Below are 26,317 nucleotides of genomic sequence, written 5' to 3' on the forward strand. Positions count from 1 at the left end.
AACCTAATGGAAATTTTGCAAAGGATGGGAAAAAGGTGGAAATCTGTAAAACTGAACATAGTCACCACTGTAAGATTTGTTGGCAAACTTAAAGGACCTCCTTTGTTTGCAAGCTTAAAGGAACTGTGACCTCCTCTCAAGCAGAATGTGCTGATTTCAGAGAGTTATGTCAAAAGGCACAGATGGTACACTGTGCTGCCAGGATGTCACCTATTCTGGCTGCAGAATGTTCCCCCCATCACTACAGATGGGAAGGCTTGCTTTGGGGAAGCAGACCATGTTCACTTACCCTTCTGTACCTCTTCTATAATTTCGTTCTTGGGGTGTAGTCCCAAATGTCATGTCAGTGTCCAAGTCTACTTAAAAAGCTTCTGCATCACTTGGATTATTCTGAAATCTTCTCCTTTCTCTCAACAGGCTGAATTTCTGAGGTTGTCTTTAGGTTTTAAATGTGACTTGTTTACCTTGGACAAGAGGGTGAAGCTTGAAGAAAGGTCCCGAGACTTGGCTGAAGAAAACTTGAAAAAGGAGATCACAAATGCTGTAAAGATGTTGGAGGTTAGTATTGACCAAGGCTGGTAGGGCGGATGGGGTGAACACCTGTGAAAGTGCCTCTCTTGAAACAGTTCTTTTAAGGGTGTGTGTGATATATTATAAACTAATCTGGATGAAGTTCTTGAGCAGCGCAGTTGAAATATGAGAGATTATGAGGGGTAACCTTCATCTGAGCGGTTTCTGTGCTCAGGCAACAGAGAATTTTTCTCTAGCACAAACATCTGACCTGAACCCCTGTCTTCAGCTGGTTTTGTGCTAGATAAGCAGAGGTCTCTGCCCTCTGAAGTTCTGTATCCAAGTTACACTGGTTGAAGGTGTTGGATGCTGATGTTGTGGCTGTGTGGGCCCAAACGCAACTCCTCAGAGCCCTCAGCTGGGTTCACCCTTCATTCTCTGTTGATAACTCACACCTATTTTCTTACCAATGTGCCTCTCAGGCTTTAGTTCCTTTGTGTGAAGAAGACAACCAAGCACAGGAGATCATTAAGAAGCTGCAGAAAAGCTTGCAGTTCCTCAGCCAGTATGCAGCCCGAGTGGCCAGCAGAGCAGAGATGTTGGGAGCTATTAATCAGGTAACCATTTCTGTGTAAAAGTATTTTGTACAAAGTTAAAAGCTTCTAGATGTAAAGGGGTGGTCACATCTGTTTGCTGGGCTTCTGGTTCCGGAACTGGATTTGGGAATCTGGTGTATATAGTGTAACTGCAAAAAGAAATAAGGTCCTGATTTAAAAGAAAAAACAAATAAAAATAATTTAAAAAAAAGACTTTGCAGCAGTGGAATATACATAATAGCAAGCACGAGAAAGCAATTTGATAACAATAGTCTTGAAGCTCTAATGATGTTTCTGTGCCTTATGGAAAGGGCAGCTAATGAGCTAAATGTATGGAAATGTGCAAAGACCTGCTCAAATGCTGGGTGGAATTGTGAGTAATGCCACGGAGCAGCATGAAAACACAACTTGGCAATACCAGCAAATGCGTGGTGGCAGCTGAGACTGCAGATCAGAGAAAGAGATGAGGAGGAGTTGTAAGAGCTTGGAAAACTGAAGACTTCACTATTTATTTTAGGATAAGAGTGGAGAAATGAAACCTGGGCATGTGTTGGGACACAGGTTGTAGTGGAACTTTGAAAGGGTGGACAAAAATGGGAGGATGCTGCTTCACTGTGATACAACATGACAGCAGGTGCTGAAGGAGGGAAATTTCTAAACATGATGGACTTCTCAGAGTTGTTTCCTTTTCCTCCTGCTGTTGCCCTTGCCCTGTCAGGAGAGCCGGGTCAGCAAGGCTGTGGAAGTAATGATCCAACATGTGGAAAACCTGAAGCGCATGTACGCGAAAGAACATGCAGAACTCGAGGAGCTGAAACAGGTCCTGCTCCAGAACGAGAGATCCTTCAGTTCCCTTGGAGACAGAGGTAACTGGAAAAAACCCTTTCTAGCACCTGCCAGAGGGACCCTTTTAGGTGAAGCATAAATGAAGGGGAAATAGCAATTTGTTGGTGGTATTAAAAACAACTCCCTGAAATTAAACTTGTAAACTGTGATGGATCTTGGAGTGTCTGTGTGGGACTACTGCAAGTACACAGGAACATTCTGGCTTTCAGAAAAGTGCATTGCATGTGTTGGTGATAATCTTATTCCTTGTGAGCAGTGAATTTGGGTGCTGGTTCACACTGGAGCATTTGCAGGAGCTATTTCTAGGTAGCTGAGCTTTGGCTGCTCTCTGCAGATGCTTCCTGCCCTTCTCTAAACACGAATTACAGACTCCTTAAGAGCAGGGGGGGCCTAATTTCCCCCTCTAAGCAGGTGGCAGAGCAGTCAGGTTTTCACATGGTGCTGTGCACTTGTGGATTTGCCAGAGAAATATTAAATTCTTCTGAGAAATAGGATGTGTCTTTTTAAAAACCAAAAGGGTAGACTCACACACCAGTAAAATCCTGGCAGGAGCCTTCTGAATCACAGGCTACTCTGTTCTGACTGTAAAATATAGTCCTGTAACAGGACACTGCCTTGATAATAGAATATATTTGATGATAGTGACAGAAATTGATGCTTGCAGAGGATGTGCAATGTGTGGATATTAAGAACTTGTTTAATGAATTAGAAAACTTTTTCCTGAGATCTCATTTCTGCTTTCTGAGAGTGCTCTCATACACTCTTTGATTAAAAAAAAACAAAACACTACAAAAAGTCAGACCTTTAGCTGAAAGTAGAGCTGAAACTGTGTTCCTGTAAGCTTGTTCTGATGTTTGATCTCTTCACAGACGAATCTACAAATAAAAAACTACCAAGTCCTTTTAACTTTAAGGTACAGCATTACATGAAATGTCAAGTTTTTAAGTGTTGTGTACCTGTGTCTTCCTTTGCTTTGTCATGTGCTGGTGCTCTGCTACATGCTTGGCTTGGTTTTCTGTCACAAATATGGGTTGATGTCATCAAACATGAGGATCTACTTTTCAGGCATCCCACCAACCTTCTAAGTTACACATAGAAGATGACATAGTCAAGCTCTCAGTGGTTAGGAAATACTGTTCACTTGTGGTTCTCTCATTGGGGTTAAAAAAAGGTTTAGCACAGAAATATGAAAAAATAGATGAGAGTGATTTAAATTGATTATAGGAATTCCTGCGAGCAGGATTAGGGGAATTTAGACACATTCAGTTTTGCTATTTTGCTGGGAGCTGAGTAACCAGCTTTAGCCCCACTCAGGTGCTAAAAACTTAATGATGCTTTAAAGAATGATTTTTGCCTGCACTTGTGATTTGGTTCTTTGTGTGTCACTTCAAGCCAAGTATCAACACCTATTTTTTATAATACAGTCTGTATAAAAACAGATGGTGTTTTATGTGCTCAGTGAGTAATCCAATGGTTCCTTGACAAGAGCCAGTAATGCCTCTTATTTGTGTAGCCATCGTCAGCCCTGCGGAGAGTTAGCATTGCAACAGTGCCCAGGAGTGCTGGGAATGCAGGGATTGGGTTGCCACTGGTAAGTAGGAGGTTCCCAAAGGGGTAGGGAGGTGCTTGATCTTCTCAAAACTGGCTGGGCTGAAGCGTGAGAATGACAGTGCAGTAAATGTGCCAAATTTCTTCTCCAGGCCCAACTCCACGACCCTGAAGGAGACGAACGGAGTGAGAGGTTCAACAGGAGATCAAGCAGCTGGTAAATTCCTTTGGGCTTGTCTTTGAAAAGGGTGAAATGGTTTTTTTCAAACTCCAACTGTGCCTGTAGCAAACAGCTTATGGGGCATCTCAAAGTATAACAATGTTTATGCTATGCCTTTCACATTAGTTTTAGTTGCTACAACAGGCAAATGAGCCTTCAGGACTAAATATTACAGCTACTCTTTTTTATTTATTTTATCTATTTTTTTTTTATTAAGCATTGGAAACTTTTTTAAAAAAATACCTCAACTAAAGTGTAAACTCTAAGTATCAGCCATTGATGGATCTGTGGTTTTGTTTGGTTTTGGGTATTTTTTCCAATAATCGTAATTTCAGGCAGCTAATTTTGAAAGTTATTTGTCTAAGGCCTACCTAAATGAGTAGCAGCCTGCTAAATTTCTAATTTCCTGCTATTTCCTGGGGAAATTCAGGCAAATTTGTTTAAAATGTGCCAGGGGGAAACTAGGGGTGAAGCAAAACGAGAAGCGTCCCTCGCTGCAGCGATTCCTCAGCACCTATTCCTGGGCAGAGTATGAAGAAGAGCACTTTCCACCAAAGTAAGTCCAACAGCAACCTCCTCAGGGATGTGTGAGCAGGGTGGGTTGGTTGGTGTTTAATGAACTCTTTGATGATCAGGGCTATAAAATCCAACTATTGTGAATTTAGCTTGATGGCAAAGCTCTGGAGCTGTTGGTTCTTGCCTGCAGAAATGAGCAGTCAGAGTCCCCTGCTGAAGTACAGGAACAACCCACCAGGAAGGAAAGTGTCTCTGAGAAAGGAAAATATTCATCAAAATGGACCCTGGAGTCAGTGTAAGTTTGTTTGGTTGTTTTGGTTTTTTTCACCAGTTAAAGTAATGTTTGTGTGGAAGAGGGAAGCAAAGCTGGAGCTGTGGTTGAGTTGTTAATACTCACTTAAATCAACTGTGAAGAACTAATCTTGGGTGCCCCAGACTAACCCCTCCAGGAATTCATTCCTAATCCTAAATGCTGAGGGAAAGAGAAGCCTTATGGTATAATCTGACCTCTTTTGGTTACTCTGGGAGCTGTTACAGCTCAGCTATTTGGTCATGCTAGCGTGTAATCTTGTAAAAATGACTAAGGATGACACAAGTGGTTATCCAGACTAACTCCAGACTATCCCAGCTAATGCCTCTGAATATCTCAAGTCAAGGAAAAGAGTGCTGTCCATGTATCCCTTGGAAGCCCCTGCCTTACAGAAAAGGGGGCTTGTTGCCTCTGCAGGGGATAATAAAACCATTTATTCCATATGAACACAGAATGTTAAACCTCCCCTGGATGCTTTCTTGATCGAGGGAGAGACAAGAGAATTATGCTGGTGTGTGACAGCAAGGACAAATATATATTATTCTCTATTGTTCCATAAAGGATGGAGGTACCCACTGTCATGAGAAGTCTAGGATTTGGGTAGTCAGGGAGGGTAAGACTTTTCTCCTAACCTCAGGGAAGGCACCAGAGCCATAGAAAACAGCAGAAGGCCAGAACTTTTAGTGCTTTCCACAAGCACGATTTCTTGATGATCTTGCAAGGCAGCTTTTGTGAACCCTGTTCAGAAACAGTGTGTGTTCCAGGGGAAATGAGTGGACTTGTAAGCTGAGTGAGCCACCTGAAACTTTCATGAGGACTGCATTTTAAACCCAGAACACAACCTACAGTACCAACCTTGTCACTTTATTGATAAAGATCTCTGTGTTGGTGGGACCTAATTTAGGGGTTTTTTGAGGTGAGGTGGGAAGAGCTTCCAAGTTGTGAAGGAAAACTGCTCTGCCTTACTCTCCTGCACAGGTACAACTTGATGTCATCGTGGGTGTCTGACTTCAAGGCTTCCTTTTCCAATGCCAACAAAACCCTCTGGGTCTCTGTCTCCATCCTGGTGCTCCTGGCTGCCCTCATGAGCTTCCTCACGGGGCTGTCCCTTCATAGACCAGCAGAGGCAGCACCTGTAGGAACTGGGGACTCCTGGACATCACTACAGCAGCTGCTGTGGCCCTACATAAGACTGCGACACAATGGGCCCCCCCCAGTATAACCAAGGTTCTGACTTCTGTAGTTGTACTTTCAAGTACTTTCTAAGAAGCTGAGATAGTTTATTTAAGGTTACATATTTGGATTTGTTTTGTTGGGTTGTGGGTATTTTTTGGGAGATTTTTTCCTTTCTCTAAAGCATGACTTGAAATGAAAGTGTGTATATATATATATTTTTTCCCCCTACTCTGACAAAAGTCATCTTTACAAGTAGCTGAAAGAGTCTCTGTTCAAGCAAAATAAGTTCGTTATTCTCTTGTGGCTAGGACCACTTAGTTGTTTTTATTGTTAGCTACTTTCAAATTGTAAACCTGAACAGAACTAAGAGAAAATTGTTTGCATTTGAGTCATTGGAGCTGTTTCAATGAGTTGAATAGAACAGGGTTCTAGACTTGAACTGTAACTTTATTGAGAACTTTTGATAATAAAGTTTTGAAGGAAAACACACAGTATTTAAGAGTATGTTAAAACCCTGGTAGTAAGGAGTAGCTGATACACAACATCCATAAACAGGCAGCTGGCTCCTTCCACTTTATCCATTGCTGCTTTGCTGGCAAAATCCTTAAGCAGATGGTAGAGTGTGGAGTGCAATTCAGAATCTTCTTCTATCTCTTCTGAAAAAGCTTCACTCATTTCAGTGATTTTGAGCTTTTGTGCTTTCTGACCATTAAACATGTAAAGAGACCAGTTGTTGTCTTGGACAGAATCTGCTTCAAGATGCTCCCTTACCTATTGCAAGAAAAAATGCACTGTAAGAGAGCCTGTGCCACTGAGAGAGGATAAATTCTGGTGTGAAGTTCTAAATTCTTGTGAGTAGAATACAGAAACAACACCCCTAAACCAATATTAATATTGCCTCTCTGTGCCTAAGAGCCTGTGTACCAGGTGCTGTATTAACACTGAAATCTTCCATCTAGTTTGCCTCTAAACTCCAAGGTTTGGGCACTCCAGCTGCTGTTCCTGACTCCTAGCCTAGCTGGGTGCAACAGGCATAATTTATTTGAGTTTTTATTCCTGAGACTAAATACTAGGCTAAATATTTGTGTGTCATGTGCATTTAACTTAAAGGGGAAAGCTGCTGAAGGTTTCAACATTATGGTGTGTTCTCTATCTACAGCCACAACTGGGAGTATCTGTCTGTCTGGGAGAAGCTTTAACCACGTTTTAATTTACAGGTGGAAACAAATCAGTGCTTAAGTTGCTTTTTCCCCCCTTTGCAGCAGGAAGTAAATGAAATTAAACTAAATCCACAAACCTTGAACACTACGTGCTCTGGACCTGCTGCTCCATTCCACCTGCTCGATGCAAAAGCAAATGCAGGTGCAACCAGAGCCATCTGTTGACAGGCCTTAACTTCTGCCAGGGCAGCCTGGAATGCAAAAATACAAGGTGTTTTGTTTTTTATCTCTGGGAAAGGGACTGACTGTGTCATACAAATGTAAGGAAAAGCTTGCTTTAACCAACCAGAACCCACTGGCTCAGCTGGCAGCACAAATGTGTATTCTGGACTGCAGGTCTTCATGCAAGAAGGGTGAAAAGCAAGTGAAAAATGGGTGGAAAAAACTATTCAATCCTGTACTCACCTTCCTAGTCACAGGGACATAGCTGTGAGAATACTCTCCTGGGAAAATGTTCACACCAGATCTTTTCAAAGCTGCTCTGAGGGCAAGTGGACTCATCCATTTTCCTGTGATGTGGGAAAGCACATCCTTCTCCTCCACCACTACTGCAGACAACATACACTGATTACCCTGTTGTACAAAGCAGTGAAAACAACTTAGTGGGCATGGAAGTCATTCACTGCTTTAGGCAGCAAACAGTAACATCTTTGCTGTTCTGGGAATTACATACATAATCTGCTAGTCTGGGCTTGGAATTTCATTTACATGTCCTGAGGAAAGCCACTTTTCTGTAGGAATTCAGAAAATACACACCTGTACTTTTTTTCATGCTTTTTTCAAATCATGATTTATATGTTAATGAACAGATGGACAATCATGTGTAACTTGAACCTTTAGAAGGAACAAGTAACATTAATAGTAGGTTGTTTGAAATGCTTTTCTTTCTCTTGCTATAGCTGGGAGAAAAAAGGAATAATTTTCAAGTCTCTAGCTGCTGGAAGTCTTGAATACAGCAAAGCAGAATCCATATCAAAGCATTTACTAGAACTTTGCAGAGCAATCATACATATTTTTCCTTCTGACCAGCTCACAGAAAATAACTGAAATTTAAATAACTGGGACAGTGCTTGGAAAGGAAGAGATCCTCCCTCATTTTCACTGGCATAGAGAGAGATTCAAACTGGTCTTGTGGAAACATCTAAAATTCTTAGAGAAGGACACTATAGTAATTATGGTTTGCCTTTTTTTTTTTTTAAACTGCCAATGTTTGATTAAAAAAATTATTTACATTACCTTAATTTGTATCTGAATTGTTGCCAAGTGTGTAGTAACTACAAGGAGTGCTTCATCCATCCCAGTGGGTTGTAATTCCCATGCTTTATATGGCATGTTGAGATGAGCATCCTGGAGAAGTGCTACTGTATAAAAGCCACCCATCACAAAGGTGATGCTCTTTTCTTGTGCTTCATACTTTACGTTGCTGATGCCATCAGTTCTCCACTGTTGGGCTGTACAAAAAGGATGTAAAAATACAAAGATGGACATAGAAAGCTTCTGCTAGTGATATGTGCTGGGGAAGAATTGGTGAAGATACCCCAGGTTAACTACTATTCACTCACAGTTAAAATATCAGCCACAAAATAAAGATAATGAATTTAAGGCAAAAACTCCCCTCATTTTAATTGTCTTTAAGTACAAGATTGGGCTAATTTTGACAGGAAGGCTTCTCAATTTCAAAAGAAAAGAAAATATAACAGTATTGTAACTCTCTTACCTGTTAAACACCAGCCCAAAAGATCATTTTTAAGAGTAACTTTAAACATCTAACTGCTTTAATAGGTTCTACTCTCTTTCATCAATGTAAAGCCAAAGGTACATTGTATTTATCTAATAACTAGAATATCACAGTTGGTTTTTAACATATAATTTTCATATTTTAACAATATTAACATATGTAGTTAGGAGCAAGTTTGGCTCAATGTGGACTTTGCCTCAGCAAAACTTGATTTGTGGTAGGCAGTTGTACTGCTGCCCATTAAATGCTGTGTATTTTTTTCCATTTATATTAAAAAGCTACAGTAAAAAGCCTCAACAAAGCAATCCATCGTTAGATATGGTGCAGAAGCAAAACAGAATAAAAAACCAAAACAAAACAAATAAATTAACATTGAAGTCTCCAAATTATTTCTGGGCTCTGAATTGACAACAGTAAAACTCAGGTATAAATTTCATTATTCAAACTTAAAACAAACCTATGCTCTAAGTTCCTACCTTCAGGATCCCATCGGGCTACCACAGGACTGTCAAAATACACCACACTGTCAGGCAGCCTGAGGGTTATTTGTATTATTGATTCTGTGGCATCCTCAGCCTCTTCTGGGGAATATGGATACACCTCCAATCCAACATCAACTAACTTTGGCAAGATGGGAAAAGGACACATAACATTTTTATTAGAAAATGCAGCAGCCTAGTTTGTTTTTTTTCCCTTAAGTCCCTTAAGGCAGTGCCACCAGTGGGCAGAGTCCTTTTTTAACAGATCCACAGTGTAAAAAAACCAAGAGCACCTGAGAGACAAAAGCAGGTCTAATTCTGCTCTGTCCACACAGTGCCCAAGGGAAGGAGAGGTTGCATGTGTGTGTGGCCGGGAATGAGGAGCCCAGACTCTTGATTTACCCCCTGTCCTGCTTCCTTAGTTTGAGTGGGAATTTTGCTTATTAAAGGTTTTCAGCTTCACAGACAAATCTCTGATGTTAGTAGCACTGCACCAGGCTCCAGCAGTGGGAAACTAGAACACAGTTACTACAACTCCCAACTATCTTGCAGAGCCTGGCAGTGAATATGCAGTGACTTTGTTACCAGCCTGCTTTCACATACAAAAAACTAAGGACTTCTGTTTGCTTTTACTTTGGCCAAGACTGTTTTCCAGCACGTGGATCTGTTCTGGCCATGCTGATGAGCCACTGACTGAGCACACAGTGACCACACAGGTGCCCTCAGCCGCTCCAAAAGTTGGGCAAGTGCAACTGAAAATTATTTGATAAACTTGGTCCTTTGATTTTCTGTTGGAGAAATCATGGACGTGTAGAGTGGGGACACACCTGAGGAGCAGCTTTCCAAGGATGACAGGGAAGAGCTTGCAAAGGGTGTAATCCCTTCCCTCACTCACCTCCACCATGGTCCAGTCATTGACTTCCATGACCTGAGGTGGGAGCTGCAGGGCATCGATGTGGAACACACCACCCACCGGCATCAACCGCTGCAAATCAACAAAGTTTGCAGCTGCTGCCGCCTCTTCTTTGTCTCTTGTCTCTTCCTGCGCCAGTGGATCCCCTTCTAAAAAAATAACCAAACCACATGGTGCTCAAACTGAGACACTGAACTTTCCCACCTCTGTTTATTTTTCACTTGGAGTGCTTCACACTCGGCAGCGTTTCAGCCCCACCTGCTGGTGTTCCACAGAGCTTTTAGCAAATAAATGAAATGGAGGGGGAAAAAAGAGAGCTGGGCAGTGAAAAGCTCTTCTTGTCTTGGAACTGAGCTTTTTAACAGATTACTCTCTGCTCTGAATCTGCAGCCAGTTCAGAATGGTTTACATAGGTATAAGGATTTTACTGACAAAACAAGTCTCATCATTAACCACAGAAGAATTTCCCAGTAGATTCTGGACAGGTTTAGTAAGACTGTATTGATATAAAAAGACGAGGTAAAAAAAGTTCACCTTTACTGTGATTTTTTTGAGTGACCTTAAAACACTCGTTTCACGACAAATACTATAAAGCCCCAAAAGGTCATGTGCTGAAGGCAAAAGACATGATAATTATGAACAGCAGGAGGGATTTACCATGAAACACAATTTTCAGATAGCAAAGATAATTCATATTTTTCTATGCATAATTACCTATATATTACATACATGTTTGAATTGAAGGTTTAATGAATTGGAAAATGTTATTAAAAGGTATCAATGCCATGGACAAAAATGGCTTGAAATATTTTCTTTTAAAAAAACAAAACCAAACAAGCCCACATAAAACATCACATGGGATGCTACAGGAGGAGAGACAAGTTACTGTTGACAGGAATCAGGAAAAAAGGTGTTCAACACTGTAAAAACAGCTACTGTAAGTGTTATGAAATTTGCCTTGAGAGAGTGAGATCATATCAAAAAAATGACAACTATCTATATAAATGGTCTTCAAACTTTAAAAAAAAAACAACAACAAAAAACCCAAGTGAAAACGGTGTTAATTTTTATGTCAGATTTAGTTGCATTATGCAGAGGTTTTATTCTACTGTATTCACACACCACCATAATGTCCTTTTGCAGTTATTCTGAGCAAAAAATTCACAAAAGGTAAAACACCGTTTTACTACCAGCCACAGTGGTAGTTTGCACTTGAACTTGCTTTTTAAAGATAAAAATATAAAAATATTTAAGTGTCTTCTAAACAAAATTATTCATTGTCCCAAGTTTAATTTAACTTCCTAAGAATGGTATAATAAGGCTAAATCCAGAGAACTGCAGGAGTTCTCCCTCTTTCCCCTGTTTTTGCATTCCTGGTTTTTAACCCTTGTTTACGTGGCTCCCTGTTTTCACTGAGTTTGTGACAACTGAGTATCCTTTCAACTCTATTCTGAAAAGCAGGGATTTTCAAAGCCTTATGGAAACAACACAGCAAATTCCTCCATATGAAGCCTAAATCCTTTATATTCTCTGGAAAACCTTGCTTGGGTGGTCTTCAGGGTCTAGTCTGACAATTGGTTCCTTGGACTGTGCTCAGCAGAAAATGTTGTGGTGTGGGCTTTGGTTTCTTCAAACAAGGACAAGGCTGTAAAGTTGAGTTAAATTACACTAATAGTTTGCAGTTGTTTTATTTCAGTCAGTACTACAAGAAAACTCACTTATTAAACCAGACAATGACACCACAACCCTGAAGACATTTGTAACTTATGTGGGACAGATAAACTGTTTTATGGCCTAGAATTAGGCCCTGTTTTAAGAAAGCGTATCAGCATGAATCCTGCTTTAAGCAGACACTTAAGTAACACTCCACACTACTCAAATGCCTACCATTATATGCATTTGAATAATTTTTTTTCTGAGAAAGTCAATCTCACCAGACAGCCTGGTAGATTCATACACATTGTATGTCTCAGCCATAAACATATATATATATAATAATAGATATATATATATATATAATAGATATATCTACATAAACTTAATAAACATGTACGTGAACATAAATATAAATAACAAATAAATGAAAATAAGTGTGGGGACAAACTCCACTTTCCTACCTGTCCTGTTATCTCTCTGCATTTAACAATCATTAATAGAAATGTCAACAGACCTCAGATGTTATCAAAACATCAATATCCATTCACACAGAGATCTATATTGCAATGTTTCCGTGTAGCAGAGAATGGCCTGGGTTGGAAGGGACCTTAGAGATCACCCAGTTCCACCCCCCGGGCAGGGATACCTTCCACTAAACCAGGTTCTCAGAGCCCCATCCAATCTGGCCTTGAACACTTCCAGGGATGGGGCATCCCTGGGAAACCTGTGCCAGTGCCTCACCACTGTCACAGTAAACAATTTCTTCCTAATATATAAAATACTTAGCATAAGTACTTCTGTGATGCTGCACATAAAACCACACCAAATACCTTGTGATGATCTGTCCAAGATTTCTGATTTCTTCTCAGTTTCCTCCTCTGTCTCATTTACATCCTCCATGTTATTGCTGGTTTCCTTCAATGAGACAACACTCCTCTATATAAAAGGAAAAAGACATTTTTCCATCAGTCAGAAACAGACACAACAAAGAAGAGGACATCACCTCCTCCAAGGAGGCCCAAGGATACAGGGTACATTATCTACAGTACACTAGTCTTCCAGCAAGATCTGCACCAATCTTGCTTCAGGGTCAAAATTTTAGGAGAAATTATTTCTACCTAGCTAGCAAAAATAGTTTTGATTAAAGGTGCTCTCTGATTTGGAACTGGATGTATAAATAGAGATAAAATAATGACTTCATTTCCACAGCAAATTCCCTCTTGAGCTTCTCAAGTACCATGCAAGCACTTGACACCTTTTTAGCAGTGTGTGGCACTCCAAAATTATGTTTGTGCTGACTGTAGAGCTACCAGGGTGGCACAAAGAGAATGTAAGCCAAGGCTGAATCCAAAGCCCTCCTGAAACACTGCCAGAACCCCACCTGCAGTTCTAACCCATGATATTTATTCCCTTTCTCACACTGTGTGTTTATGCACAGGAATGTGGGGGAACTCAAGGCAGAGCCAGACGGGAGATGCTGAGACACATTACCCTGGATTTCCAGCCAAATTTCCAACCCAGATACGGATTCATCCCTATCATAGTGGACTCCTCTGGAAGCACAGCAATAGGAATATGGCAATTCAAGGTATGAGCCGCTCATTTGGAAGCACAGGCACCTCCTGAGCTCTGTGTGTGTGTCTGCCAGCAAGTGGGAAGAACACACATCCCCTCAACAAGGACAAAAGGTGAGAGAAGTGGAGCCTTCAGAAGGAAGAGGAAAATTCACAAAACTGGATTGAGAGAAAGACCTGGGAAACAAAAACAGAAGAAAAAAAAAGAAGGAGGTTAAAGAAAGGCTGAGAAATGTGGGTGAAAACTGTCAAAAGATTTGTCATATAAAAAAAAAAGAAGAAAAAAGGAACCAAGAATAGCAGGATTTCAAGCACTGATTCACTACAAAGTTGCTGGGGACTGAAAAGCAGAAAAATCAAGATCATGAACTTAAGAGTTGGACTTGATGATCCTTGTGGGTCCCTTCCAACTCAGAATATTCTGTGAAATCTGTAAAATTGCTCCAAACACACTAAGAAGGCATAAAATCTCATGTTTTACAGTTATTTCTGCAGAAATTTAAGATACAGAACACAAGTCATTTACCTGCAGGCCGCAGATGATGCCCAAAGTGAAAAACCCAAACCCAGGAGGAAGAATACAAACCCAAGCAGCCTAAAGCCATCATATCTAAAGCCAACATATTCCATGGAAGAATGCCAAGGAAGAGAACAGGAACCCAAAATAGTATTTTAAAAGCCCTCTAACAGCAAAGGGTCAACTAAGTACTTGCACAGCCATCACCAACTTTGAATCCTATTCTGCCTGCTGCAAATTTTCCTAAAATTGGATTTCTGCAGGGATTTTATCTCAGAAGCAGAATCCATTCATCTGTACATACGTGAATGAGTTACAGAAATATCCAGACAAGTGGCCACAGCACCAAGCTTGACAAAGTTCAAGAAGCTTTTGGATGACCCTCTCAGGAACAGGGTGTGACTCTGGGGGATGGTCCTGTGCAGGGCTGAGGGCTGGGCTCGATGATCCCTGTGGGTCCCTTCCAACTCAGCATATTCTGTGATTGTGTGATCCTATAACAGCACCTGGTGTTCCCTATGGCTTGATCCTACTCTTAAAACCACCAACCAAATGCAAACTCATCTTTGCCGACTGCACCAAATCTCCCTTTCTACCTTCTGTCCGACAGCCTTTGGTCATCCATCTTTCCATTCCCTTGAGAAGATCTGAGAGCACTAATACAAGTTGTCTTTTTCTATAAAACATTTAAGAATTTGGCTCTCATGCCCAGGACACAGTAAAAAGCTGTGACTGTGCCTCAAGTTAACAAGAGCCATGTACAATATCCCATGCCGAGGGTTTTTACCCACCTTTCTCCCAGCAGGACACGTTTCTTCTTCAGCAGGCACACTGGGTTCTTCTCTGGCTTTCTTTTCCTCTTTTCCTGGTTCTTCTGCATTGTCTTTTGGATGCTCAGCTAACTCTTTGCTCTCTAAGGCTTCCAGGTCTGGCAGACCTTGACACTGCAGCCAGAGTGGAGACACGTGGTCGTAACGAGTGTGCAAAATGCGAACGGCAGCGCTGTTCAGAACCAGGGACTTGGGAACATCAAAGCCATGCTGTGCATCATTGAACACGTGAGTTTTGAACCTGGGAACAAGAATTAAAAAAACCCAAACAAAAAAAAAAAAAAAAACCAAACACAACAGTCCCTAGTAAGATTGGCAGCACTTATTTTTGTATTTCTTCAGAGATGCTCAAATCTCTTTTGAGATTTGTTGCACTGCCTAAGAAACAGAGGGGGATGTCACGATACTTGTACTGACAGCTGTCTGTAAGACCCTCCCAGCCAAGCCATCACTGCACTGAGGGGATCAGGAGCTGCCAAAATAATGTCTTGACAGGATGACAATGAGGCACAATCAGATGGCAGCTCTTCTATATAGTACATTCCCAGTAAAACTAATTTAATGGGCAAATCCTACATAGGTGAAGCCACCAGCTGTGTTACATCAGCCTCAGCACCTTTCAAAATAATCCAAATAATACTTGTTTATGGATAGGATCAGCCGGTCACAAGTTCTAAGAATCTTCTGGTAAAGCAACACGTAGTTTTTAATTATTGGTTGAATATTTGAAGTGCATCTCTGTGCTGAACAAAAGGCTTTAACGCCACCCCAAAGGGGCTCTTCCTGAAGGTCAGTCTGACATTGCCCAGCACTCAGCCTTCTAGGTGCTTACAGCAACAGGTCCTGAGCCAAGGTAAAGTCCTTTTAGTAATTTATTCCTCATATTTGTGCAGTGGAAATAGGTAGTCTGCTCAAAAATCTCGTTTTGAAAAGTACACCAATTAAATGGCAATCTAATAAAAAACCAGATCTTAACTTCAGAACCCACTCTGGAGCATCCCAGGCTCCAGAATCTTTTATCTAACAGAGAACTGAGCACAAGCACCATTCACTGCTTTGCAAGCCACTGTAACAGCTTAGAAAATACTAAATGCATCAGCAAGGAACATCACTTCCAGAGGAATTTCAATTCTCTGCATGAGTTTTATTGTTTTTCTTCGAAATTTGTTTTGGTAGTAACTAGTTCTACAGCAGCATTTTAAGAAAAAAATTTACATACATATATATATATATATATAAAAGATTATGAGAAATTGGTTCTTGGTGTTTACTCAACTTGGGTAGACAAGGACAGGTCTCATTTCAAATTAAGAATTTAAGGGTGCTGTACCTTACTTTCTTCCTTAGATTGACCCAAATACAGAAAGTAACATTTTTATCCTTTATGACTGCCTGCATATTTCCAGTTTCAGAATCTTCATACATACTAGCTGTCTACAAAGAAAAAAGCCAATTAAATAATATTTTCTTCATATTTATATCACTTTGATTTACTTACATTTACACTTGAATAAATAAAAAACCCAAAACAGGTAAGAACGAAAATACACCAGACCAAGTCCAGCTGTGTTGTATTTATACTAAACCACAACAGTTATAAACTCAAATTTCTTTGTTAAAATTTGAACTGTGTTATTTTTCTTCCTCTGACTTCATAAATTCTGTCAGCCAAATATGGGTTCTTACATTATTACCCTCAATGGCACTGCCTATCTCCCTTAATCATGTGTCCTCAAAAATACTCCTCAGGGCAAGTAATTAAAAAAAAACCTCCCCAAAAAATACTTACAAAGCAACAATGGACTCCTATCAGAGTCATTGCACAGATTACTTTACCATTTAATCAATATAAAAACCTGTGAAATAATTACATTAGGAGTTTAATCGTAAACTCAGTAAAGGCAATCAAGAATTTAACATTTCTTAATTTGCAGAGGGCTTTGGCTATGAACATACAACTGGTTCACTATTTCCTTTACTCTTTCTCCTGTTTTTGTTTCCTCTAGCAATATTCTTTTGCTAAACATGCTTATATATATATATGATTAATATACTTGAAACAGCAAGATCACTACCTATACATGCAACCCCAAAAACTGATTCCCGAGTACATTTTCATTTTCTTGTTTAAATAATCTTCACTTTTCCCAAGGTCTTAGTCTAAAAAATATTTCAGTCACATGAACTTGTGTTAAAAAATGTGCACAAGGTAACCTTACGACCTGCTTTTCACATCTGCAATTTTTTTTTGTAGAGTCAATGAATTTTAATTTAAATCAGTGAGGCAAAGCAGGAAACAAATTTCATACAGCAACCCCCTTGTTTTCCACACCTCCAAATCTCACCATAATTTAATCTTTAGTGACTTAATGATGAGAATTTCACCTATAAAGTTCAGATTTTCAGGAGTTTTGAAGAATGCCAAGCCTGGTGTGTGCTACACACTCGATTTGGAAACTCAGGTGCTCAATTTGGAAAGTCACAGACTCACTTCTGTGACAGTTTAAGACTTAAACGTGTGCACTGCCCTTATCACAACTTCAAGACAGTAAGTCTTACTCACTTTCAGCAGGTGCTGTGTAGCTTCATTGTACTTCTGATGAAGCAGATCCTGCAATTCCAGAATAGATTCCTGGTACTGGACTGCTTCTTTTGCTGTCATCTCATTTGATGGTGTGTCCATTAAAAGAAGCTGCAACTTCTCAATTAACTAAAAGACATTACGTGTGGGAGAAGGATCTCTGTTTTGACACCACCCTTAATGTACTGTGTTTGTTCTGTCATAAAAAATGAGGCAAATTTGCTTCCTTTATACCTAAAAAAAAATCTTAGTCACAGTCTTTTTCTATCATATCTCTAGAAATTGTGCTAAGACAGCATTTTTCAGATAGACAGTCAAAGTGCTGGAAACTCCAGGCTCAAGCGTGTCTGCCTTCACTCCTCTGATGCAATTCCTTCATTCCTTAACCTGTGGGCTGTGAAATCTCAGCTTACAACCATAGATCATTTATTGACCTGGACTGATCATATGATGAAGCCTTTTGATCCAAAATTAGTTTATTTTTGCAACCATTATTTTTCTGTAGCAATAATCTCAACCACGAAACCCCAAATAAATAAATAAGCAGAAGGACATACAGAAATTACATTTTAACGTAATTATTAAAAGAAAAATCCTTACCAGGAGGAATTATCAATTGAAATTCTTGGAAAGGACTAGCACAGACAAAGGCAGGATGTGGAAGGTGCAAATTGTAGCACCTAACAGGAATTGCTAGATAGGAAGTATAGCTCAGAACCAAACCAGTCCAACAAAACCTATATTACACATGGAATTTTCAGCCCTAATTTCTGGAAGACCCCATTTAACTTCCTGAAGAAGTTAGCATATAAAGTTATATAGTTATATATATAGTCATGCTATAAAGTTAGCATAAATGAAAATAAAATCCTAAAGTTCTAAATTGAAATGAAAATAAAACACTAAATTTACAGAGCAGGCCCCAATTGCTTAAATTTGCTTCACAAGCCATCAACTGTTGGCAACTCCTGTTGGTAAAACATCAGTTTTGGGAAATCCTGCTCTTATGTGATATTTTACTGGCCCAAGTGTTACACAATGAGGCTGTTGCCCAGTAAAGCATTTATTTATAACAGGAGCTTATATGCTCTGGGCTCAAGGTTGTTTAAAATGGAAGGGAAGATGGATGTTGGGATGCTAGAGCTCAGTGTAGAAACACTGCACTCAAATCCCTGAAATGCACATTTAAAGTCAATAAATGACTTCTTGAGGGTGAACAAAAAGTCTGTAATGAAAAAAAAAATATAAAAACCGAAGGGAAACTTCAAGGTTTTGAAGGTTACAGCCACCAAAAAAAAAAAAAAGAGAGAAAACAGTTAGAGGGAGGAGGCTGAAACCAAAATACACCATTTTAACACTTACATTTAGCACCTGTTCCCCCTTCTCCATCACAAGCTGAACATCCTCATCTTGATCTTCACGCCACAAGCTCATGAAAGTGTTGATTTCCTGTGGTACAGTTGGGTCAGGAATTCCATCACAGCTGAGGTAATGCTCCCACTACAAAAAACAAGGAAAAGAGGATACAGGGATGAGGTGCAAGTGACTATTGATATCACAGCAAAAAGGGGGGGGGGTCTGAAAGACAATTATAGTGACACACTCACACCTAAATGCATCTAAATGGGATTCTAACACCACTGGGCTTATCCCCATGCCAGCAAAAAACCCGGTTTACTTTGATATTAATGTGTTAAGATACTTCTGCCCACCCAACACCTGCTGTTTATACTTATTTATCAGTGGTTTCTGCCCTGACGGGTAGAGTTTGTCTACAAAAGCCATTAATTTAGCACCTGCCACAAATGAGGGGCTGAAAGAATAAATGGCTGAGAACATAAACAAGGAACCAGCGCAGGGGGAAGAGGCAGATGGTTCTCAGGCCAGGTGATGCCTACAGAACTGAAAATTCCTACACTGGCAATAAAGCTGCCTCTACTCCAACATATTTATTCCTCCTTTCTCTGCCTCTAAAGGAGCTTCCCTCCCCCTTACCAGCCCCAAATGAACTGTTTCAGAAACCTCTGGGGGGAATGTGAAATCCTAGATTAGGGTTGGTTTTTTTTAAAATAATTTTATTTTCAAATCAATTATTGTTCATTCTTATAAGTGGTGGAAAGAAAAAAATAGTGACAGACTAAACCCACTTAATGCCTAACATTGGCTCATGGGATCAATTTATCACCTGTAATTTTTTTTCATCTATGTAATAGGCTATTAAGGAAACATTGCCTCACTGTTTGCTGTGAAGATTAATAATACTGTTACAGAAGATTGCATTACAAAGTAAAATGGATCTTTTAAAGCAAAAACACTCGTATAATTGCACTCCCAAGCACTTCCACAAGCATTTCCACTGACTTCTAAGAAAGCAATAGTAGGTGAGTATTGAGTGCCCTGGAAACTCCTGTATTAAAGACTGATCAGTCTTCAGTAATTAAAATACCTGATTTCTTTTTTTTTTTTACATCTTTGCACTTAAAAGAGAGCTTCAGTTTCATCATCACATCCTTAAAAATAACAGCACTCGTTCTTTGAGAAAAAGGATAGATATTTGATAAATTGTAAACATATCTGTTAATCTGAACTGAAATTGTACAGAAATCGATGTGGAAACTCAGCATTTGATATTGTATATTTCTTTTGCCCTAAATATTGTTAACAACAGACTAATACAAACCCTGGTATTTCCCATAACCTACCAGTATTTTATTAGAAGATTTATTTTAAAACCAATAGTTCTATTTTGCCCTTACTTTTGAAAACAGAAAAGTCTTATGTTTGTCCTTCCGAGAAACACTTTCAGAAACATCCACAAACAACAACTGGCAATGATCACAAGCTGTAACAGGGAAATGCCAACTGCACTTAAAGAAAAATGGTTATTACATATAAAGAAAAATGAAGAAGTGGTAAAGCTGTCAAAGTGGCTCCTTAAAGATAGTGTGGTATGTCTAACATTAAAATTTCCAAAACCCAACTGAGCACCTTGATAACAACCTCAGAGTTTGCACTGCTTCGTGCAGGAGGTTGAGCTACATGAGTTTCAGAAGTGCTCCCTAACATGATTTATCCTATGATTCTAAATTTGTTCTGCAGAGGCTTTAAGAGGATTAAGTGATAAATAGGACAAAGAGAAAATCCTTCTGTCTGCAAGTCTATTTAACCTTACATGGAGCCAAACTGACCAAATTTCATGTTATTGTTACTGAGTGATGTGTCTGCAAGATGGATTCACACAAGAGAAATGTTCTACTACTGTATTTCTCTACCTTACTATTTAAAATTTAACTTTACAGGTAGGTAACACCATCGTGTGACAATTCAACCACCCCCCTAAACTGCAGACATTCACTCTCAGCTGCATTTTCACATGTTTCCAGCTCTGAAGGTTTGGCCAATCTCTCTCCAAATGATGACCTGTGATATCCAGGAACCACTGAAGCAAATGTTGTCAATTGTCTCAAAATCTATTAAAAAATATTTAAGCCCTGGTAGAGCTTTTTTCAGGGAATGTTTAAAAGCAGAATGAATTAAAGAAATAGGAAAGGAAGGACAAGGGATTTTGGCAAGAGAGGTTACCTTTTCATGTTCTCTATATTCCATTTTCCACTGCTGTGCAGACAGAAACTTCTGTTCCAGTGAATTAAGTTCTGCTAGTTCAGACTCCTTTTGTTCTTGGTACTGTTAAAATATATATATATATATATAAAGTTAAATATTTGGCTTAGGTCTTACAATTATTTTACATAAAACAAACAAATATTTGGGATATTTGAATAATATATTATTTAAACTAATCCAAATGCAGGTGACCTGCTTTTTTTAATGAAACATTCCACTGAGAAGACTCTGGTAGCTTGCAATATGTTACTGTTATCACATTAGTTGCTGAGCTGAGCCACATGATAAATATAATGTGTCATATGATTGTTAGCCTCTCTCTTGAACAGTTTCTATATCATCATCCTAATGAGAGCTGCTAAAAAATGTAAGCATGTGTTGGAAGAATGTGTGCAAGATTATTTTATTTTTTTCCTAATAATTTCTATTATTTTAAGTTCATCTCCTCCCTAGAAGAACATAATCTGTAAAGTACAAAAGGCATAGGCAAGAATGACTTTTTCTTAAAAAAAAAGAAAGACATATTTGTTGTAAATATCTTTTTTTCTTTGAAAACAGAAAAAATACTTAGATACTACCAATCAGTTTTTGTTCTGAATTCCAGTCTTGTCAGAATAATAAATATAAACAGTCTAATACACACATATATATATACACACACAAATCACTGTACCTGCCCCAACATGTAACCAATTAAGGAATTTATACCAATATTTTCTTGCCACAGCTGTACCAAATATAACTACGGGGAACACAAAAAACACATTCAGTTGAAAGCACAGTGGAACGGGGGAAAAAAAGGGGCATTTATTCAAACTGGAATATCACATATCACAAAAGTTCATGTATTTAAATGCATCAAAACCAGGCAAGACTATCTCATTTATTTTTCTAAATCAAAACAACACTAAGTTAAACATTTGCTTAGTGGAAAAAAAAAATCAGTGTCATTTTCTTTGACTTTACATCCATTATGTTCCATTACTGACCCAGCTCAGCACCACCTCAATTTGTGGGATCTTATCTCCCAGTGCCTTAGCTGGATTTTAGGACTAATGTTAATCCATGGAAGCTGGAAAATCTCCTCTATATTGTTCCCAACAGTAAATACAGAAGGAAATTTAATTCCTATTCTCACACTGATGTTTTACAGACCTCGTCCCAAGTTTAGAAATAGGATTAGCTTTTCTCAGTGAGTACAAACTAACTTTTGCCTCGAGCCTTGCCATGCGCTCTCGTTCAAGTCTCTCCTTCTCAAGTCGTGCTGCTTCTTCTCGTTCAGCTTCATCTGAAGATTGGAGAATAGATCAAGAGCGTAACTATATTTTGCTGAATGAAACCAGACAAGTGATTTTGTTATTACTCTAATGACAAAACAACCATGAAAGGAGCAGCAGGAATGTTTAGCATTGCACAGAAATCTTCTCCCACCTGAGTCAAATTAATTTGAATCACAGCACTAAAACACACTATCTATGGCACTACCCCACCAGCCTGTGATGATACAAGTGGAGACAAGGATCAACAAGCCCTCTTTTTCCCCCCTCAGAAACAGCAGCAGAAGTGCTCTCCTTCTGTTCCAGCTTCAACGGACACAGGTTCTTGATCCAAAGTCTGTGGTGAAACTGAATGGTTTAGTTCCAAGTTATTCTTCTCCTTTCCTACAACTACTGTTTTCCTACAACTTCAACCTTCTGGCTGTTTGTTCATTGAAATTCTCCTCATGATCAGCTATTCCCCATCCCAGCAAAGCTTCTCTTTGCTGCCATTAGGACTAGAAAGCCAGAGAGGATGTGAAAATTAAAATTGATTTCAACCTCTAAGCTTTCAGCCTAAACTGGAACATCAATCCAGAGGTTCCCAAAGAGAGCCTTGAACATCCCCACCTACTTGGAAATCATGTCAAGGGTCTCAGTGTTGCACTGAGGCGAGAGCAACAGCAGTTCCCAAACCTGCCTGAGCTGCTACTCCCACCCACAAAAGGCTACTAGTGATTAGCAGTCACTTAGCAGCAATCACAGCGTGCCCAAGCCCCCACCAGGATGGATTAATGGCAAGTTAATTCTTCCCAAGTTCCTGACTGCAGGAGAAATAACCAGAGGCAGGAGTATTGCTCTGACAGGACACTGAGATGTGGTGTCAACCAACACAGAATTTGGCTCACACCAGAAAACAGAGAGGACTCACCCATGTTTGTGAAACACAAATATCAATTCACATGTAGCTCAAGAAATTACTTTCTGTACATTTCTTTAAAATAAATTATTTGCCCATCACATTCCCTATAAATGAAGTGCACAGTACCTCCCTCATTCAGCTTCACTTCCTCTTCTTTCTTTTCAGCTTTTTTGCCACCAGGCTTAATGTTTGCAGTAAATTAGAAGAAAACAAATGTCAGTGTTATTTTAATATATTCTCAGAGGTGTATAACTCTATAAATTTGCCCTTCAAATGTGATCCCTGAATTAATATTTTAGACTCCCTGCACAGTGAATGAAACCCCCAGAATGGCAATAAACATTTTTGACTCAATTTTATTCTCATTTTCATGATGCAATATATGCTCTTACAATTAATATATTATTCTATGCTAGACATTCCCAAACATGGTCACAAACAGGACAACATTGTTTTTAATGTAGAAATTGAATAACAGGTAGATTGGCTAAGAAAGCAGATGTTATAACTTCAAATATTTTAGGAAATACTGGGAAATGTATTTTGGGGCAAGTCTGGCATTTACAAGCATCTAATTCAAAAGACAAGTAGCAAGGGTTCTCTTTTCTGTTATAAAATCCTCACTGCAACTCCAGACAGTCCACTATTCAACCTCTGGCCTAATCCTAGAAAAACTGTATTTTAAATCTGGATTTCTCAGAAATCAGTGTATCAATTCTTTGATGTCTGGGTATATAGTTTATAAAAATAAAAGACAAGGTAAGTAACATGCAAAATCTACTGTCATGTAACAGATGAACCAAAATAGAACACTGATTTTTGTCCTGTAATTCATAGCATTCACAGATTTCTCACGGATGATACACATAAAAATGTGATAATTGGATCTAAACTGCAAAATTAATTCACAGCCAACATTATTATTTACAAGTGGGGCAAATAAGGCTATTTTTTGTACACAGGAGGAAACAAACCATGATATTCTGCATTGTTTCCTCTACATGCTGGAGCCTAAGAGTGACAGCAGCCTAAACTCAGGTTGAAAGGCAAGGTACTGATGAAAAAAAATACACCAAGGAAATACATCCTGATCCTTTTTCATGCATGAAGTGTGTTATAAATACTGTTATTTCATACTTTGATTCTGATTTCAGATATAAATAACTACATGGAAAGGTCTTCACTTTACACTACTTTGCGTGGCAGTAAATATATAGATAAGGGTGACTTTGAATACAGAGGTTATCATGAAGCTGGAACAAAAACAATGGGAACAATTTAGTGCCAACAACACACATAGAACCACCAGAGTTTGAGGGCATCTTATCACGTTTGTTACCAAAGCATTTCTTTGCAAAATTATCCTGAAATAGAATCAGTAAACCCCACAATTCTACCCATTAAGATTTCAGGGAAGAATTCAGGTGTTTTTTTTTTCACTTAAACAAACAAATAAATCTTTGATTATTTTCAGTGAAAAGGGAAATTTGCTTGTTTCAATTACTTGTAGTCACTTTTTACTCCATTTCTTTTCACATTCCTATGTCTTAACATAGCACTGACACGACTGAGATGCACAGCTGGGGAGGGGTGGGGGGTGGATAAATTCATTATTACTGAATTAAGAATAATCCATGGGATGAATTTATACAGTCCAGTTTCCCGTGGACTTCTGCCTGTTGTACCTCCACTCATCATACTCTGTGTCCAGTCTGTGGCTCAAATCACAGAACCACAGAATCACTGAGGTTGGAAAAGACCTGCAAGATCAGTGAGTCCACCCTGTGCTCAATGCCCACCTTGTCCCCCAGCCCAGAGCACTGAGTGCCACAGCCAGTTGTTCCCTGGACACCTCCAGGGATGGGGACTCCACAACCTCCCTGGGCAGCCCCTTCCAGGGCCTGACCGCCCTTTCTGTGAAGAAATTCCTCCTGATGTACGATCTGAAGACCTTCCCTGGTGCAGCCCGAGGCCAATTCCTCTCATCCTGTCCCTTGTTCCCTGGGAGCAGAGTCTGACCCCCCCTGGCTACAACCTCCTGTCAGGGAATTGCAGCGAATGAGAAGGTCCCTCCTGAGCCTCCTTTTCTCCAGGCTGAGCCCCCCCAGCTCCCTCAGTCCTGGAGATGCCTCTTCCTCTTTCAAATTCAATTAACCCTGAGCAGATAAAAAAAAATGCAGCAATGAACTAGAGCATGTTTCTGCCTACCTACCTTGTTCTTCGATTTTGGACCCTAAAAGATCAGGGGGGAAAAAAAAAAGTAAAGTGAACATCAGATAACAGGGGATCAACTATAAACGAATAATTAGAAAATACAACTATTCTGTAAAATTAGGTGAGGTTAACTATTGAAAAACTGTAATGACAATAACTTCAATACTGCAGAAAATTAGCCACCAACACATGACTACGGACCGCTATAATTTATCAGGCTAAATTACACTTATGATTAAAGAAGTGTATTTACTTATTCCCACTGTTAAAAAACTAATGCACATGAAATACATATTTTAGTGTAGGACATAGTTTAGTAAAATATTTTTCCAGTGTTTTCTGAATTCATCGACTGACACCGCTAAATCACATCGCTAAATCACATCGTGCAGTGTCACAGAACCACCACCGAGTTTTCTGCCATCAGCTGGGGAACCACACCCGGAGAAACGTAATTAGGGGACTTGCCCAAATAACTACAAGGAAACGAGAACAGATTCCAGAAAGCCGAACATCCAGCAGTAAATCCTTTCTTTACCAATTAACCTTTCCTGTGCAGCGCCCAAAACACCACCACGTGAATTCTCGTGACTGCAGGGCGATTAATTACCCACGCGGGAATACAAAAAGGGGAAGAAGGAGCAGGCAGGCTCCACTTAGGGATGGAGTTTGTCACCATGGAGCGGTTGTGGCAACAAAGCCCGAGCTCCCTCCGTCCCTCCCGGCCCGGTTTCACACCGAGAATCCACGGCACGGGACTGGGGACTCCAGAAAAAAACAAGTGGTATTTTTCAGTCTTAAATATTTTTTTAAAAATATATATATTCAAATATATATTTTTCCATGTACTTCAGATGATGGTCCAGCGCTGACCCACCCCACCACCTAATCCTTCCTCATCCCCACCACCTGACCCTTCCCTTCCCCGCCGCACCATCCCTCGGTGCCCGATCCCAGGAGGATCCCTCTCCCCGGCTGTCCCGATCCCAGCAGGATCCCTCTCCCCGGCTGTCCCGCTCCCAGCAGGATCCCTCTCCCCGGCTGCCCCGATCCCCGGATCTCCCCCGGCCG

General features: G+C 39.8%; 2 protein-coding genes across 3 annotated transcripts in view; one reads left to right on the top strand and one right to left on the bottom strand.

The window, feature by feature from the left end:
* LRMP (lymphoid restricted membrane protein) overlaps window positions 1-6,207 on the top strand; it is a 37,116-nt gene extending 30,909 nt beyond the window's left edge. Inside the window, exons 31-39 of the mRNA XM_027660678.1 lie at window positions 418-558; window positions 993-1,127; window positions 1,825-1,972; window positions 2,822-2,865; window positions 3,466-3,543; window positions 3,653-3,717; window positions 4,175-4,276; window positions 4,427-4,531; window positions 5,525-6,207. Of these exons, the coding sequence (XP_027516479.1) occupies window positions 418-558; window positions 993-1,127; window positions 1,825-1,972; window positions 2,822-2,865; window positions 3,466-3,543; window positions 3,653-3,717; window positions 4,175-4,276; window positions 4,427-4,531; window positions 5,525-5,768 (1,062 nt within the window). The 3' untranslated portion in view covers window positions 5,769-6,207. The remainder of the gene's footprint in view (window positions 1-417; window positions 559-992; window positions 1,128-1,824; window positions 1,973-2,821; window positions 2,866-3,465; window positions 3,544-3,652; window positions 3,718-4,174; window positions 4,277-4,426; window positions 4,532-5,524) is intronic.
* Window positions 6,152-26,290, bottom strand: CASC1 (cancer susceptibility 1). 2 transcript variants are annotated; one of them, XM_027660679.1, is made up of 16 exons: window positions 26,181-26,290; window positions 25,245-25,265; window positions 23,159-23,213; window positions 22,063-22,142; window positions 20,813-20,914; window positions 18,593-18,730; window positions 17,213-17,359; window positions 15,980-16,083; window positions 14,611-14,890; window positions 12,559-12,664; window positions 10,055-10,221; window positions 9,157-9,301; window positions 8,179-8,393; window positions 7,348-7,515; window positions 7,020-7,133; window positions 6,152-6,493 (listed from the first exon to the last, which is right to left on the bottom strand). In XM_027660679.1, the coding sequence occupies exons 1-16, from the start codon at window positions 26,181-26,183 to the stop codon at window positions 6,218-6,220; spliced, it is 2,121 nt and encodes a 706-aa protein (XP_027516480.1). In that variant the 5' UTR covers window positions 26,184-26,290; the 3' UTR covers window positions 6,152-6,217. The 2 variants fall into 2 exon arrangements, with proteins under 2 accessions (XP_027516480.1, XP_027516481.1); XM_027660680.1 differs by lacking the exons at window positions 22,063-22,142; window positions 23,159-23,213; window positions 25,245-25,265; window positions 26,181-26,290 and adding an exon at window positions 21,912-22,056.
* Window positions 26,291-26,317: the final 27 nt, after the last annotated feature.

The sequence above is a fragment of the Corapipo altera genome, unplaced genomic scaffold (genome assembly GCF_003945725.1).
Source record: "Corapipo altera isolate COAL_440 unplaced genomic scaffold, ASM394572v1 239, whole genome shotgun sequence".
Lineage (NCBI taxonomy): Eukaryota > Metazoa > Chordata > Aves > Passeriformes > Pipridae > Corapipo > Corapipo altera.